Source organism: Nothoprocta perdicaria, unplaced genomic scaffold (genome assembly GCF_003342845.1).
Source record: "Nothoprocta perdicaria isolate Ctin4 unplaced genomic scaffold, notPer1 scaffold_163, whole genome shotgun sequence".
Taxonomy (NCBI): domain Eukaryota; kingdom Metazoa; phylum Chordata; class Aves; order Tinamiformes; family Tinamidae; genus Nothoprocta; species Nothoprocta perdicaria.
In genome coordinates, this window is record NW_020454794.1 from 748,699 (window position 1) to 766,319 (window position 17,621).

Sequence of the window (17,621 nt, forward strand, 5' to 3'; positions counted from 1 at the left end):
TCCGGCGGCGGGAGGAAGGGGCGGGGCGCGGGCCGCGTCACGGCGCGCGACGTTGCCGGAAGCCGGCGGGGCGGGGGTCGCGGCGCGCCCGGGAGCGCAGGTGAGACCCCCCTCCCTCCCCCCTCCGCGGCGCGAGCCCCGCCCCAACCGCCCCAACGGCCGCGCAGCGGCCGTTGGGGCGGTTGGGGCGGGGCTCGCGCCCCTGCCTCCCTTATGAGCGTTTTTAACCGTATTCCCCCGCTAGCAAAATGCTGCCGACCACGTCGCCGGGCGGCCGGGGCCAGGGCAACGGCGCGCTGAGCGGCAGGGACGCGGCGCGGCACACGGCCGGGGCGAAGCGCTCCAAGTACCTGCGGCGGCTGCTCCGCCTGCGCCACATGGACTTCGAGTTCGCGCTCTGGCAGATGCTCTACCTGTTCACCTCGCCGCAGCGGGTCTACAGGAACTTCCACTACAGGAAGCAGACCAAGGACCAGTGGGCGAGGGATGATCCYGCTTTCCTGGTGCTGCTCAGCGTCTGGCTGTGCGGTGAGTGCCCGGCGGCGGGCAGGGAGGAAAGGATGAGTTTTGGTAGCTCTCGTCAATCAGATATTCCCTCCATCAGTCTTAACAACACTGAARCCCACACCAATTTAAGGTCACTCTTTCTTTACAGGTAGTTTTAGTAATCCTTTTTTTTTTTTCTTTTCTCTCTTCAGTGTCCACCGTGGGATTTGGATTTGTGCTGGACATGGGGTTTTTTGAAACAATAAAGCTACTGCTTTGGGTGGTGTTTATAGACTGCGTAGGTGTTGGCCTTCTGATAGCAACCTTGATGTGGTGAGTAGTAATGTCTGAAACTCAATGCAGTGTTGCTGTCAGGTCAGCACAGTCCTGTTTGCAAGATGGTTGCTTTTAGTTATATTTAGAAAGCCTGTGGTATAGTCAGTGTTTTGGTTTTTCTTTCTGAGCTGGTTGATCAGCATTAATTCTAAGCACAATGATCAGAAAAACCCTTCACTTCTTATTTTGCCTAAGAGCTTAAATACAAGGCTAATACAAGACTAGYAAGGCTAATAATGATAACATTTAAATGGGGCAACAGGAAACTGGCCCGTGCTTCTGTTTCTACTACAGTCCTTGCTGGTTCTGACTGTTTCACGCACACCAGCTTGTCTTGATGGCGGTAATCACTGCCAGTTCTACCTGTAGCACACAGAGGCACACGCTGCCCTTCATGRGCAGGCCAGAAAGGAGGGAATTACGAGCCCTATAGGTGCAGCAAAACAACCTCTCGTCTTAGATGTCACTTTTCCTGTTCTCCAGGGTGCTGTGGTAGAGAGGGCTGATTTTCTTCCTTCCATGCGCAGAGGTGACAGCTCTCACTTGCAGTCACGTGCGCTGAAGCCAGGGAGCAAGGGCAGAAGCAGCCCAGCAGCCCTGTCACTTCTCATCTCTCTTTCATGGCCTCTTGAGGGAGAGGAAGCAGTGGCCGTGCGGGAGCGTGGCGGGCGGATGCCTCTGTTGCTTTTTGCCCCCTTTTTTCGCTTGGCTTATAGTCAGGGGGCTCGTAGCCCAGCCCCTGTGCGTTGCAGGCACTTRCCAGGTCAGCGAGGACCCGCCGAACGGCAGGAGGTCACCAGCGTTTCAGACGGTGCTGCAGCGGGCAAAGTTTTGGGCTTCTAGCTGTTGATTTCTGTGCGTGTGTTGACTTCTGGAGCCAGTTCTAAATGAGATAAACGTCCTGAGGGCAGGAAAACTTTAACTGAAGAAAACACTGGAAGACTGTTAATTTGCCCTTTCTTTTCTGCCTCAAAGAGCTGCCATTTCTGTAGAAATGATATAAAACATCTCTATAAGGTGAAGTAATGTGCAAGCATTTTCCTGAAATCACCTGGTATAGAGCTGTCAAAACTGCTTCATAATGTGTTGACTGCATCAATAAACTGTAGCGTTCTTCCACTTCGCTAAACAAGCAAAAACCACCAAATAAAGCTGAGGCTTTCTTGGGCTCTTTAGGTGAGTATTTTATGCAAAAAATACATATATTTCTAGCATGAAGGAGTTTATCAGGAGTCTGGTCAGTGTGATTCCTGCATGTCGTTCCCTCGTGGGGCAGAGGGGGACCTGCCTTGTCCAAGCTCCGAGCTGGACTATGGCACAGCTCGTTACCTTGACCAGCATTAGGTCAGTCAGGCACTTACATCAACCACCTTCTCTCTGTCCTGCCCTGCAGGTTCATTTCTAACAAGTACCTGGTAAAGCAGCAGAACCGAGACTATGACGTGGAGTGGGGCTATGCCTTTGATGTCCACCTGAACGCCTTCTACCCGCTGCTGGTCATCTTGCACTTTATCCAGCTCTTTTTCATCAACTGTGAGTAGAGGAGCTGACACGCGCTCTGCTTTCCCTTGTGCCCTGTCCAAGCTGCTGAGAGAGGTTGCCTCTTTCAGATGTCATCGTATCCAATTCCGTCATTGGGTACTTTGTTGGGAACACACTGTGGCTCATCGCCATCGGCTACTACATCTACGTGACCTTCCTAGGGTACAGCGGTAAGTAGGGCTGACACTTGTTATTACCCTGCCCGCGTAGGGCAGAGGGGGCGAACGTGTCATTCCGAGGAAGAGGGTAGCGAAGTATTTTATGTTTCCTTTCGGGATTGTCGCCTCTCTTTCAGCACTGCCCTTCTTGAAGAACACGGCTGTTCTTCTGTATCCCTTCGCACTTCTCATCGTGCTCTACTTGATCTCCTTAGCCCTGGGCTGGAACTTCACCAAGATGCTCTGCTCTTTTTATAAATACAGAGTGAAATGAAAACAGGACTTCAGGTATCTAAGGTTTAGTTTGATTTAATCTTAGCTGTCTTGACAGAAAAGAAAAACAGTTAAGAACTTTTTTTTTTTGTAAATGGTTGTAAATTTCTCTTTATTGTAGATAATTGTGTAAAAAAAAAAAAAAGCTTGAAGTGTCCTTTTTTATTAAAATATTTACAACAGTAAACATGTTAGCAATTGTTTGAATACTTTTGCAGTACATTCCTAAAACCAAGTACATGTTTGTAGCTTAAGTTTAGCCGCGACAAATCTACTTAGCACAATTCTTGCTGCAGCTCTCTTGCACGTACTGGCGTAAGCTTCACAAGACAAGTTGGTTTGATTTCTTTAAAGTGGCACTGGAAAGCAGTTTCCTAATAAGACTAAGAGAGGAAGAGCTGGCCCTAGGGCTGGGTGAACGCAAGAGTAAAGCAACACTTGCCTCTACATACAGAACTACCTTTTCCTTTTATGTAAGAATGTTAGAACAGATTTATTTTCATGTCTTTCTTTCAAATATACATGGACAAGTGTGGCACATGAAGAAACAGCGATGAAAGGCACAATTGACATGACCCATACCAGGTTTCAAAGATAGCAGCAAGTTTCTAAACCCAATCTGGAGGCGCCTAATAGGTGTTATTACTTACTGAGCATGGAGGGAAAGTACTAATCAAGTTTGGCTACACAGGCCCCCTTGCAAGGCCTAGAGCTGTCAGGTCTGCAAGGCAGGAGCACAAACTGTCCATCACAAATGGTACCTTCTGAAAAACGAGGCTGGCAGCTTCTAAAGCATCCTGCTCAGGCTGAAAGTGGAGCGCTGGGGCTCAGCTTCAAAAACAACACAACAGTAAACCCATTACAAGACTTAATATCTTGATACTAGAGTTTGATCGCTAAGGAAAAACTACATTTAGCTTAAAATACCACGTATGCTGGCAGTGCATCTTACAGTACTGTGTATCAGCCACCATTAAGGCTTGAAGAGAAGGAGGCTCCTTCTCCGCCCCCTTCCCCCTCGAACCTTGGAGCCTGGTCACCGCTGGCGTAACAGCACGAGCTGCTGGCCCGCAGGCAGCTACAGCCCAAGCTGTCCAGCTTTCCCAACAGGAATCCTAGCACCAGTGATCAGCCGCTCAAGTTCAACAAGAAAAATGCGCGGCAGGTAGCGCCCTGGGGCTGGCCCCTGACATCAGTGGGGGGCTCAGGGCCGGCATACCTTCCATCGAGAGATGTCCGAGTTTGTGCCCCTTGAACAAGGCTTTGCTGCTCTCCCAGTTCAACTGGGTGGAACTGGGGCTCGCTATTTACAGTAGAAACCAGAAAAGCAGTTGAGGGAAGAGGGAGGGCAAAAAGCTCCGCTCATGGAGATGAACTCGTTGTGCCCGTTGGCTTTTCTGGTGTTTACATCAGCAATCAGTGCTGTTCTGGAAACAATAATTGTTTMACAGCCTTTCAGCACTAAGCTGGTCAGTGCAGAGATGATTTTTTTTCCCCTTACCACTATTTGCTTTAGATTTTCTGGAATATATCTTTCAAATAAGAGCAAATATAAGACTTAAACTTGGGTTTAATCTGTTACAAGGCAGAAGGGTTTGTAAAGATCCGCCCCCTTTCCCATTCAAGAGTAATGTTTTCTGCATTAGAAGCAAATTGCAAATCACTACAATACTTCATCTGGAGCAAATCCTTCCTACAAAACCCAAAGATAACTGAAATAAAGTATATTTGAAAAAAAAAATGAGCAAAAATGTTGCAAAATCATCGCATCTTGCCAAAGACTAAGCACACTCCAGCATATTCAAGGAATCATGTTTCACATGGGCGAACTATAAATTGCTTTACTTTGGTTCTAGATGCAATTTAAAGTTGCCTTTGAAAGTGCTCAGAAAGCAATGATACGATGGAGGAGTCCAGTCTTTTATTGGTCTACTAGTTAAATGTTTGTAACTTGTAATTTTTCTAAGCCACCTTTCAGTTAAGAATAAATATATCTACTTGAGCATTGGCTATTACTGTAAATAAATGTTTGAGATGCCTGCAGGAGCACAAAGCCTGAGCAGTGTTTGTGACCTACTGCTGCTCTTAGGAAAAGTGTTGATTCGGGCTTGTACCCTGCTCACACTGTTTACAAAGTGTTCTGCAGCCCCAGCCACCGAATGAGCAAAGCAAGATTAATTCTGTCCCGACAGTCTTAATCTTGCCCTGGTGCACAGCAATCATGACCTGCTCRGGAAAGCCAGTGCTCTAATCAAGTTGCTCTGTTTGGCATCCAAGATCTACGGTTAAAAATAATACGCCCAGAAAATGAAGGCATAGGGAAGTGCATCTGATTTTAGGGAAGTCTCCTCTTTTCTAAAGTTTCAGCCTGAGGAGGAGCTGGTGAGACAGCTTGTTTTGAAACACCTTCCATTGTGTGAATATTGTAAGTTTTATTGCCCTACCAGAGATTTAAGGGCCAGGTTAAAAATTATGTGACATTAAAAAAATACAGGGGAAAAAAAATCAGATAATTTGTTTCAGACAGATTTCCAACTTCRGATAGTACAATATACTAAAAATGCAATAATCTTTAGGAAACATATATATATACACACTTTATCAGGCATAAGTTAATGTTTGTTTTTGATAAATTCCATCTCAGTATCTGAGAAATGAGCACACTGGTAATGCCAGAGAACTGCCATCAATTCGGTAAGGTTTCCACACATGTAGATTTATCAGCAGWTACACGTCTTAACCAGTATCAGACCCCAGGAAGGGCGATGCGTTGAGAATGAGCACAGAGCGCTCTTAACAGGCGGTGCCAATAAASTGTTCCTGTTTCAGACAGGAGGGAGAAGGGCGGGTGGCTCAACACGARTACTGACATTCAGAAAGGGTTAGAAACGCCTAACGTTGCCTCTGTCACACAAACTGTGGGAAACAGCTGTAGTTCCAACCACCTGGCCCCTCCATTCACAGGCTCCGCGGTGGGAAGACTTGCCTGGTCCTTTGCTAGCCGAGCGACCGGCTGGCACTGCCCCTCGCAGACTGGGCTGTGGCACCACGGCAGGCTCCACTCACCCGGATTTCTGAGCTCATCGATCCACATTCCCAAATCCAGGAAGGTACCTCGTGGGCAGCACAAACTTTTTAGGCAACATCTTATTCACAGCAACTGGTACAACCCAAAGGAAAAGTAAACAAGCCCTTCCTGAGAGCTCATCTCCTTTTTCGGCTTATGCCAGTTAATCTAAATGAAAGACCTTGCCTCTGTGCACAAATCTCATCCTCCCTTTGCCCTCAGATAACACAGCTAAAACAAAATGGCCACGGTCTATAAAAGTAGCTAAGCTCTTAAATCTGAGCGCTGTCCTCGCTACAGCCCCGCTTGCCAACAACGTGGGGGACRGGATGAGCCGAGACTGTATCCCAGCGGCGACGGCTTTCGGCAAGGCCGGCGCGGCYGCCCCTGCTTGGGCTGAGCCCTCCTCATGCAAACAGAGCGAGTGCTTTAGAAGGAGGATTCCTCGTGCTGGAGACGTGACCTGGACACCCTCCCTGCCGCACGGCAGAGCTTTGCCCTGCCTGCATGTGGAGCTGTGGGGCGCCTGTCCCCGCCGCGCCGCCAGCGGGGCCGCCGTTCCAGAAGGCCCGACTCGGTGGCAGGAACCACGCTGATCAACAAAAGGGCTGGGCTGCAACCTCCTTGTCCTCAAGCAGCCGTAAAAATAAGCCATAACTAACCACAGTGACGCGTGTCCCAAAGAAACGCTGTGGCAGCCGCGGAAACTTTTAAAAGGAGAGCTCTGTGGGCCACATGCATCTCGTGACTGATATTTCTGGATAAAAGGTAACTCTTGCTCGCTCCAATGCAAAGCTGGGGAATGGTTTTTCAATACAGAAAATGAATTCGTCCAGGCTAGGAAATGTCTACAAAGGTTTTAGAAAGAAGAGTTTGGAATTGAAAAATTCTCCTCAAACGCAATGGATAAAATGTAAAGTCACCACAGATTTAGTACATAATATGAAATACCAAGACATTTCAATATGTTTTCATGTGGCTACAAACTGTACATAGTGGAATTTCACAGCCCCAAAGAATTATGTTCTTCAGAACTCTGTTAATGCCTCTGAACATCATTCAGATTCTGTGTACAAAACTACCTAATTTAGAAACTCAATCTAGTTCTTTTAAACACGGCAGTATATTTGAAATATGGTATTAATTTATGCTTGCATCTCCAAAGAAAAATGTAGAAAGATAACTTAAACTAGATAATCCATAAAAAAAACTATATCAATTTAAAATTTTACCGCATAAAAATATGTACTTTCAAATTATTTTAATAAATTAAATATCCCTAACATTTTTTTTTAATATATATCCCTGACAATCTATAAAAGAGGGTTCTCGTTATAGAAAATAAATTGAACTCCCAAAGTACCCCCTTCATAAAACGTATTTAACAATAATTATATTTTCTTCTTCAAGGAATGTAACAATATGTACAACTTCTCTATATTACTACGCTATCAAAATAGTACAGGTTAAGAATAGCAGGATTCTGCAATCGTAAGATGGCAAAGTCACCTCAAAGTGAAGGACAACTTAGGCCTCAGATGAAGGTTGTCACCGTGAAGCATCAGTTGCTCGATGGATCGGACAAGAAGGGGTAAGTACAATCTTCTCATCTACAGTAGATTTCACAAGAGGTAGTGTTCAAGTGAAAATGAACAAAATTGGGAATAAGGTGCATGCTCTGTATTCCAATTGGTGACTTGTTAAGGATGTCAGATTTCATYGGAAAAGTTTTCAAGGGTTCTTTGCCCTCCAAAGCAAAAGTGGCTGCTCAGTTTGTAACCTTTTTAATATGAATCTGAAATACAGAGTTAAAAAGAGCAAAAAGTCACTTTTTTCAGTAATAGCTTCAAAACCAGTGACAAACTGAAGAAATCTCACATTTGCTGGTTTTGTTTTTAAGGAGTTATAGCACCTTACCTCATTCAGAATTGCCCAAACTGCTGAATTTTGTATTACTGACAGCCGGAATGATGAAATAGGGTTTAGGCTTGGGTCAACTGTTCCTTCAGCTACACCATTTTCAAATTTCCCTGTAAAAATAAATCCTCAATTAACTCCAGCAAACTGAAATACACAATTGGAGGTGAGAAGAAAAGCACATCTGCAGTACCGCAACTCCCAGAATGAACCTAGTGCTGGATATAACACTGCCTGGTATCAATCCCTAAAGCAAAACACTAAAAACGGGCAGTGACTCTTGACATGGGATTCAGCTCTGCAGCAGCAAACCCCGTGGGGCCTGGCAGAGCATGCAGAGCTCTCGACAGCAGCACATGCCAGAACAGAAATTTCTGAATTTTCTGCACTTGTGGCCATGCCTGCCTTTGAAAACTTGCACAATCCTGGCATGGATTTTCATGCAAGCACAACAGCTCTCACAGAGGCATCCATGAAGCTCCAGGAAGCAGACGGGATGTCCTACAACCTGGAAGGCCTCTCCAGGGAGCAAGGGCCTCTGTCCTGACTGCACCACAACTAACAGTCATGAGAGAACTTTGTTTAGCATATCGGTCTTAAAGAAGAAATACTGAAAGTAATATTAAGTAAAGCCTAAGAGGGCAMTTGGCCAAAATGGGTCAACAAAATTTCACTTTAAGGATTGCTTTGTTTGTAACAAAAATGCCTCAAGTGCTGCAATAGTAACTAAATACCTTTTTTTTTTYCCCCTATATGTATAAGAGAAAGCTACTGCTGCCCATGACATACCTATTCTGAAGTAACCATCCTCCAACCGTTTGTCTTTGGTTTCTTTGCTTAATACCAATTCTTCACTCTAGAGGAAAACAAAATAGTGTAAATGAGATCATTCTCATGTACTGTTTCACCAGGAAAAGCCCAAAGTATGCACCTTCCTGTTATAGATACAGAATCCATCCCTCCTAGWTGATTATGAACCAGCCTGGAATAGCTATTTATAGCTTCAKACAAATAGAAAAAAAGCTGCCACAGCCACAGACTGAAGCACCAAAAGYTCCACAGGAAGTTAAGGAAAAAYTTCTTCCCTGTGAGGGTGCCAGAGCCCTGGAACAGGCTGCCCAGGGAGGCTGTGGAGTCTCCTTCTCTGGAGGTCTCCAAACCCGCCTGGATGCCGCCCTGTGCCCCGTGCTCTGGGTGTCCCTGCTGGAGCAGGGGGTTGGACTGGATGATCTCCAGAGGTCCCTTCCAGCCTTAAGGATGATGATTCTATGATTTGTRTTCCTGAACTGAGCTGTGTTTAGCTTCAAAGCAGAAAAATGAATACTTTGGAAGTGCCCCAAGTAACTCACATGTTAACTGCCACATGAAGAGAATATATAGTGGATACTGGCACAAGTAGCAGTAGAAAATCAAAGGCAAGATGTTGCCTTCTTTTCCTGTGGTTGAACCAGAGATTCTCTCAGGGCAAATGAAATTTAACTCACTTTTTGATGTGACAATCTGGGTGGGATGAAGAGCTGTTAGACCAGTGATGGAAGCGCCTCAATTAGCCAGTGAATATATAACTAAAAAGCAGTGAATATAAAAAAGGGGTGTGTGTGTGTATATATATATATATATATATGGTTTTTAAACAGGCACAGAAAAATTAATTGGAGACCAGAGCTTTAAACAGTGGCCTGAGAATTACAATCGGAACCACATGATTCAGTACTGAAAGACCTACTGTGAGATTTTCTTAGGGGTCCATTAAAAATGCTGACACACACAGAAGATGAAATCCACTTTTTTTTTCCTTCTCAGTTTTAAGGGAGACTGCTGGGAAGCTGGGATGGAGAGAAGGAGAGAGGAAAGAAAAAAAAAAATAAAAGTCTTTCTGGAGTGTGTTCCAGTCTGGAGCACTCTGGGTTCCAGTGATTATTTTTCTTGATTTCTGCTTATGAGGGATTGGGCCAGAAGTACGTGAATGGGGTCTCAACTCCACTCAGGTCCATGGTGCAGAATTCCTTCCCTCAAAAGTGTTACTTCCTTAGGGAGCACTCCAGTTTGGGAGCTCCTCACAGCCAAGTGTGGCCAAAAGAGAGATGTTTGACCACATTTTTCTGGATCACCTTACTGCGCTTTCTTTGCTATCCTGGGCTCACACAAAGGAAGGTTGCTGCAGCTTTTGTGACCCAACACATTTCCAAAGGTCTTGAGAAACAAAACCCATCAGCCTTATCAGCTGTGATAAACCAGGTGTTGTGCTGCATAACTAGAATCAAACTGACAACTTTGGGGGAGGTAGTGGTGGAAAGGTTCAGAAATACCCGTATTTACTGCTTGGACAGTAGCCTGCAAGAATGGAAAAGCAAACATGCCCATGACCCCCGACTAATTACTTAAAGAGATTCAGYAAGGTGATTTAGTCAGTGTTTTAGTCACAATTTTCAAGATAACCTGCATCAGATGTATGGGAGAAGACAGAAATAACATATTCTTTTAATACTAAATAAAATAAACTTGTCTGAAGTAGTATCTTAATCCTCAGTTTTGTGATACAAATGGTTAGGTTTAATACCTATCTGAAGAAACAGAATCTACATCTGCTGGCTGCAGGCAAGAATATACCTGAGCCAGTTTAACACCTTCCTGAGATGAAATTCAGACTGATTTATGGGAGGAAAAAAAAATATATCAGTCATTAAGAGAAAGGAACCGATGCAGTTGGAGAATTTAGGTATGTGACTATCTGGTAGGGCTTGGATGTGCCTGGATCAAGACATTTTCCAAGCCCAACAGGAGAATTACTCAGCTTTATCATGCTCCAAAATAACATGGGGGAGAGGGGWTTTTTTGTGTGTGTGTTTTGTTTGAAATAGTAACAATGAGGAGGAAGAGCTGACTGTTTGTTCTCCGCCAAATAGCCATGYACCCTCAAAGAGCATGTTTTCCCAGAATAGGTCCCTCCACTCAGAAAAGGGCATCAAGATCCTACAGCTTATGAAGAAGTGATTGTTTCTCCCTCACCCTGTTTAAAGAAAAATCATTAAAATTGGGAGGTTTCTACTTTTGTCTTCTAGCGAGGCCCAGAGAAGTCCATACGCACCCGCAAAGGCAAGACTTCCACCGTTGTGTTTAGAAGGATGTCTCCCGGATGCTCCGGATTGCCGCTGTGAAACAAGTATCTGCAAACGAGAGGGAACAAGTGGGCCGGGGTCTGCGTACACCTGACCACCTTCTGGTGGGCTGGGTGCACCAGGCAGAAGCAGCTAAATCGCCACCTTCCGTGTTTCTGATCCCATCACAGATGCTGCAATGGCAAGTACAGTTTTCACACTGGACATCAGCTGATGAGAAATAAGAGCTGTTTTCACGTGCCACTGCTGCTCAAGGGGCTGCTTTAATGCTCGGGGAATGTTTTACCGAGTCCCGGTGCTCCAGGGCACGCGGTCAGCGCCGCAGCTCCACAGGCRCTGCCGCCCAGCGCGTGCCGGGGTCACAGCCGCCCTGCAGGCAGGCTTCCCAAGGCACCCTTTGTGCCGGGCTGGCTCTCCCTGGCCCACCTCTCCACAGAGCCTGACRGGGCCCAGTTCAATCTCCTACTCAAACAACCCCGGCTTTGCTCAGCTGCTTGTTCACAAAAGCATATATATTTTCTCGACGTCTATACTGAGTGGGACCATGGCTTTATAACTGTAAACTGTTCTTGTTACTCACAAGCACACATTTAATAAACCTTCCCTGTTTAAAGATAGCAGAATGAGTGTGGCTTAAAATTGCACCAAAACCATTCATGCAGGTATCAATCAGTGAAGTGCAGGTCTTAAGGTACCTACCTATCTCTGTTTTTGCAGTGCTGTAACTCATAGATAATCAATTACAAAAAAAAAAAAAAAAAAAAAAAAAAAAAAAAAAAAAAAAAAAAAACACAGTAGAATCTCCCCTTCTGCCTAAGAAACACAAACTTTGTGTTCTTTGGACAGTGAATGGACAGGCACACTAGGTAAACAAGGGACAGCGTTTCTTTACCACTAGGTGGTATCGATGCTTGGAAATGTGTCCGTCTCTTACTATTTGTTCTAGGAGGACACGGAGGAGTTTATTTAGATTGCTCTCTGGAAAGGGCTTGTACATTACTCCTACCCAGATGTCACTTTGAACATCCCTATTTTGCTTTTAATATGTTTAAGTGAATGTGTAACAATCTATCAACACATTCCACACCTTTGCTCAAGAGGAACCTTGTGCAACAGGCACCATGCTCCACACCGTCATCAGCCAGGGGCAAAATTAATTTAGGAATTATCACTTGATTAAAATTACCAACAATTAGCTCCATTTTCAATTTACTATGACAAAAYTGGGGGTGTAATTTCCAGTTTGCCTTTACCCAAGACATCTGAAGGTGGGTATGTACACGCCATTAATCCAAACCTTATMTGTATCTAACAGGGCAAGAAGCCCAAGAACAGAAGATCACTCTTGCCCTGGCTTAAAAACCTCACTGATCCTAAAATCACAGGAATAAAACCACATAATTAGACATATGAAGGCTGCAGTGATTTCAGTTGCTCCAATCTCAGCAGGAAATACTGAAATAGAAATAGATTGGAAGGTGAAATAAAACTGGACTTAGTAGTTTCAGTGCTGTACGCACTTCTAGAAGAAAAAAGAAAAAAAAGTAGTTTAATATAATGGTTAGTCCAYCCCTGCCTGCTAAACCATGTCCATAAGTGCCTTGTCTACAATTTTRAATTAAGTTTATAGTGGAAGGGATATTTTTATATGTGAGCCTTGCCCGAACACTTGACAGATAACACCAACTAAGCCAGTAAAAGTTACACAGGGTTTAAAAACAGAAGTATGCATGTGCATTCGCAGCCACTTGTATTTATAAGCAACCTTTCGCTTACAAATCAAGTTTACAAATAAACAGATTTCCTACAGTTCCTCCCAGAAGTGCCATTTGATTTCTTTTATAACGCTCACCTCCCTGACAGGTCGATAAATCACAAACTTGCCAGGGTTTCAGGCTATGGAAGATGATCCCGGGAACAGAAACCGAACGGCATGGGGATAGCAGAGCCTTTGGCTCCCGAGTTACTCTGACGGCCGTCCTGGRATTTATGGGTGGCAGTCCCTATAAATCCTGGGACTGTTTATCCTGGTTGGTTCACATTTTTCTCAGGGTCGGATCACTAGATACTGGTTAGGTTGAAAGCAAGAAAGGCGTCAGAGTAACTGGGGGACCCGTGTGTCCGAGGCCTGGCTGGGCCCTTCCCCTGGCAGCCTCCTTGCAAAGCAGCTCCGGCCCCAGCGGGGAGCTCCCCGGCCCGGGGAGCCCTTCACAAAGGGAATGGGTAGCGCCACTCCTAGGGATCAACTGCAGGCACCAGGAGCTTGTGCCAAGGCAGGGAGCTGCCGCTTTGAAGGGCTACAGTGCGATCCAGAGCCACTGCATATAGAAATAGACAGACATAGATAGAATGGATATATAGAAACTTTCTCCTCTTTGCAGCGTTYTCAGTTTTCTTTATAAGGACACAATGTATATAAGCTCCATTCAAGACTACTACACACTAGGAGCTTTTATATTCTATTTTGAAAAGCTTTTTTTTTTCCCCATCTGTCAATACTAATTTATCACACACTATTTGGGCAAAAATTCAACACAAATGGCAGCTATGCAGACCTCTTTATCCCCCTGATTTTGCCTGGACTGTATCTTATAAAACTTCCCTCTCCCTCACCAAAGCACGTGCAAAGGCACAGAGAATCTTGCTTCCCGTTCCACAAGCTGATTTGTTGTCTTTTAGCTACAAGTTGTCTCATCATATTTTGTATTTTATGTAACCAAATACAGCAGTGGCACCGTTTCTTACTTTTTCCATAGAAAGTGAAGTGTGATTCTATGCATCTTCTATACCACTGAGCAGCCACAATGATGGGATTAAAACAGAACACGGGAACTTCACTGGTAAATTCTGGCAGCTTTATATAAAAGGAAATAATACACAAAAATTCTGAAAGAAAAAGCACAATTCCCTATCAGCATGTTTGATTTTGTCTTGAAGGAAACAGGAGACTTATCTCACTCAAAACTAAGCACAAATGTTCTAAGAATCTATTCATGAGCACAGGAAACATTAGGAATCAAATCTTTTTCTTTCCATAACCTCCTTACAACTCTTTTTAGCTATCAGATATATTTTAGTATTTCCCATTTTCTGGAAAGGAGAAAATATAGGAAGAGAGAAAGGAAGTGTTTTCTTGCACATTTGAGCAAAGCATCAGCTAGCAATGTGCAGCATAACAGGTATTTCATTTTGCACCAAGGGACACGACAGGAAGGCAAAATTCAGACAGCAAATTCACATCTCTGCAGATGCWGCAACCAACTGCAAGAGTTACTATTCACGGGTTCCACCCAGTAATTTTGGTCACTGGACACAATGTGGTAAAAGGAATCCAATCTACCTCCTCTTCGTCGTTTTCCCAGAATCCTTATTAGAAATCATTGCCCTATTGTAACGGGAAACAGGTACCGACCACACATATTTTCCAAGCTTTCATGTGGTAAAATACAAATGGAAGACACATAACCTCCTTTCCTTTTCTCCAGCTCAGTTTCTTTTCCTCCTCTTTATGCCTCTGATCCATTCCTTTCTGAAGATTGCTCAGCTTACCAATAAAAGCACAGTTCTTAAAGGCTCTATATACTCATAGTAGGTAAGCAATATAATGAGATCTCTTCTATCTTGTTATTATTAAGCTACTGCTTTGAAAACACTTTAAAAAGGAACACTTACCCCATTAATTTTATGCTAAATGCCTGGTAAGACTTTATTCTCTCTGCTCAAAGCAGCCGGTCTGCGCGTTCAGACTCAAACTGGGCGGTGTTGTTTTGACTYTGGAGGGCGTCAGGTGCTTTTGAGGGAGAGGTTGTTGTGGCCGTGCTCACACATTCTCTGCTGTGACCTWCTAGGAATTTTATTATTTTTTTCAAGCTGAGTGATATTAATTAGGAGACCCTCAATGCTCTTCTGCAAGGTGAAATCTTGCAGCGGGTGAAGTGGCTGGGGCTGTTTCCAGCGGTGCTACTCACATTAAGGCGGCTGCATTTAAGCCTCCAGTGTTTCCACTAGCAACTAGAAGCCCAGGAAGGCTGCYGAAGACCCAGATCTGCAATATCAGGGCCCTTCAGGAGGAAGCAGCACAGCCTCGGCCCGGGCAGCTCCTGGTCTCTGCCTGGGCCGTGCCTTTCTCCTTGCCTTTCCCAGGAAGGAGCTCCGCGTGTGGAGCAAAGAGCCGCAGTCCCTGCCAGGGAAGCCGCACCAGCCTCTCCAGCAGGGCCCTCCCTGCAAACCTTAACCCACCTGACAGGCACCAACACCCAGACCCTTTGAAGTGAGGAATTATTGGAGCCTTTCAAGTATCTTCTATCAATAGATGCCGCCACTTAAGCCTAATAAAATACAGATCTTGTGACGCTTTAACAGCTTCTAGTACAATTATATAGTTAGGAAGCAGAGCAAAAATCCTTTGCAGTTGGTGGCCTGTATGTGTGCGCCCAGGTGCCAAGGGGAGCGCAAGCACCCGCGGTCGCAGCTCCCCAGGGAGGCGGGAAGGTGCCGCAGGGGGTAGCGCAGTGTTTCTGTTTCAACTCTAATAAAATGGCATTCCTTTTAAATTTCACAGCTGGGCAACACGTTTTAAAAGCTTGGTGTGTTTCCCTTTGCACTGGGATGCCAGTAAGGACAGGGAGCAACCCTCACTTTTTATGCAGGGAATTTGCAACACTGTCACAGGCAAGTGACARTTGTAACACACCCATTACCTCATCTGTGTTACAGTATGTTCAGCTACCAGCAACAAGGCACTTTTCACACTCAATACATTGTATTTCTGGGCTAAATAGCCAAGTAAAGAGACATTTCTCACGCGAGTGAAAATTCTACGTTGTGTGAAGATGCCACAGGAAACATATGCAAAGTTGACATTACACCTTTCCTGGGATTCCAGTGCCAGCAACATGGAAAATTAGGTAATCAGTCCGGGATATTGCACATCAAGCATGTTTGCCAGTACCCGAACACAGAGAGGTAGTTCATTCACCAAAATATGGAAGGGTTTAATTTTTAAAGCAGAAATTCCAGAAAGCAAGGCTAGCTCATAAAATCACTTCAGGAAGAATCAGTGGCACAATGGGATGGGCACCTGATAGCGCGTCCAAGACAAGAGTACAACTTTGGAGATGACTSATTTACAGACAGAGCTATGGGGGAAAAGGAACAAACAGAAACAACAGAGTCTAGAGACCCTTCCGAAGATATTTGAAGTCCCAACCAACTCCCAACCAGCTGCATATAAGAAAGGATGAGTCTTATTTTCTTTACAAATAAACTTACTTAATTTGTTAAAATGAGATGATAATAATAATAATAATGATAATAATAATGATAATGATAATAATAATAATTCAGTTATTTCCTTCACACAGCATAAAATATACCCTTGGCATTTTCCACATTCACAAATGTAAAAACAATCAGATGAAAACGACCATAATTTGTGTGGATCCAAGGGCTCCCTTGGTGTTAACTGCCCAAGCAGAGCCACAGAGAAAGCATCAAACAAAGAGTGTCCAAAATCAATCTTTAAATGAGCTGCTTGGCTGCTTCGTTCCTCACCGCCAGCTCTGAAGGAAAAGGGTCACTAGTAAAGAAAGGAGATATCTTGAATCTCTTATCTGCAGCTTTGAGAACAAATTTATATTCTGTACTAACATTACTGTGATAACGCAAAATTTATAAAATATTTCTTAAATATGACTGTCATCTTTAAGTATTAAATGTATGCTTTGGATAACAGGCTATGTACCAAATGAGTAAAGTGGACTTCAGTAATCATTCAACAATTTAAAGAAAGAGAAATTTGGGATATCTCTTATTTTGAAAATGTGGAGTTTTGAACATTCAGAAAACAGTCCCCCCATTTCTTAAAACACAAAACAAAAATACCAAAAATCTCACACAATGCACYGGTGTGCAATTTGTTCTTAAGAAGCCAGTGAAACCTCTCTCCTTCTCAAGGATACTCCACAGAAGGATGGAGGCACCTTCATATTGTTGCCAGAACGGAAACATGGGAACAGCTTCCTGCACAGGAACAGCAGTATCTGGTTGAAGACCTTAATGGGGAGGCTAAAATCATGGAGCACAAGAATTGTCACTGAAACAGAGATCCAAAGGATTCCAATTCACACACAGCCCTTTTCTGAGCAYGGTTCAGAACAAGCTGCATCTGTCTGGCTGTTAAACGTTAAGAGGAAATTGGTTAACTTGGTCTTTCACAAAATAGCCACAAACRTTACTTGCTGTTCATTTAAAGCAAGATTTGCTCCTCTGAGATGATAAAAAGATTATTAGGMGATCCTTGCCACTATTAACCCAATGATTGTCCAAGGTCTCAAAAATGAAATATTCGAAGTCTTATGGAAATTTTGCTGGAATTACTCCTTCAAGAAAAAAACCTAAATGCYGTTCAGCAAAAAGTTTGGCAAGGAAAAATAAACTATGGGAACAAGTTAGTGTTCTGTCACACTGTAACAGACCCACCATTCATTCTGTTAGACCTGTGGTCAATATTTCCATGAAAAAGCTTGTTTATCAAGAATTTATTAGTGGAGCTATTAAGCAGCCACACCTCAAAATGCCTTGACAGACAAAATGTTGTGCGAATTCAAGGAGCTTTTCTATCACTTTAAAAGGAAAAAAGAAAAACCACTGCTCTGTGTCCCTTCATGAGCACAAGACAGCTTTCAAAAGCAGTTTTTTCCCTGCGTGTTCTCTCACAGACAT

General features: G+C 44.1%; 2 protein-coding genes across 2 annotated transcripts in view; one reads left to right on the forward strand and one right to left on the reverse strand.

Annotated features, from left to right (window-relative positions):
• The first annotated feature begins 238 nt into the window (after nucleotides 1-238).
• UNC50 (unc-50 inner nuclear membrane RNA binding protein) lies at nucleotides 239-2,865 on the forward strand. The gene is made up of 5 exons (XM_026035617.1): nucleotides 239-528; nucleotides 699-819; nucleotides 2,216-2,355; nucleotides 2,433-2,534; nucleotides 2,660-2,865. Exons 1-5 carry the CDS (start codon nucleotides 249-251, stop codon nucleotides 2,794-2,796), a joined length of 780 nt encoding a protein of 259 aa, XP_025891402.1. The 5' UTR covers nucleotides 239-248; the 3' UTR covers nucleotides 2,797-2,865.
• A 3,825-nt stretch (nucleotides 2,866-6,690) lies between these two features.
• MGAT4A (alpha-1,3-mannosyl-glycoprotein 4-beta-N-acetylglucosaminyltransferase A) overlaps nucleotides 6,691-17,621 on the reverse strand; it is a 60,152-nt gene continuing 49,221 nt past the window's right edge. The window contains exons 12-15 of the mRNA XM_026035616.1: nucleotides 10,868-10,946; nucleotides 8,569-8,635; nucleotides 7,780-7,892; nucleotides 6,691-7,657 (exon numbers count right to left, since the gene is read on the reverse strand). Coding sequence (XP_025891401.1) covers nucleotides 7,631-7,657; nucleotides 7,780-7,892; nucleotides 8,569-8,635; nucleotides 10,868-10,946 — 286 coding nt within the window. The 3' untranslated portion in view covers nucleotides 6,691-7,630. The remainder of the gene's footprint in view (nucleotides 7,658-7,779; nucleotides 7,893-8,568; nucleotides 8,636-10,867; nucleotides 10,947-17,621) is intronic.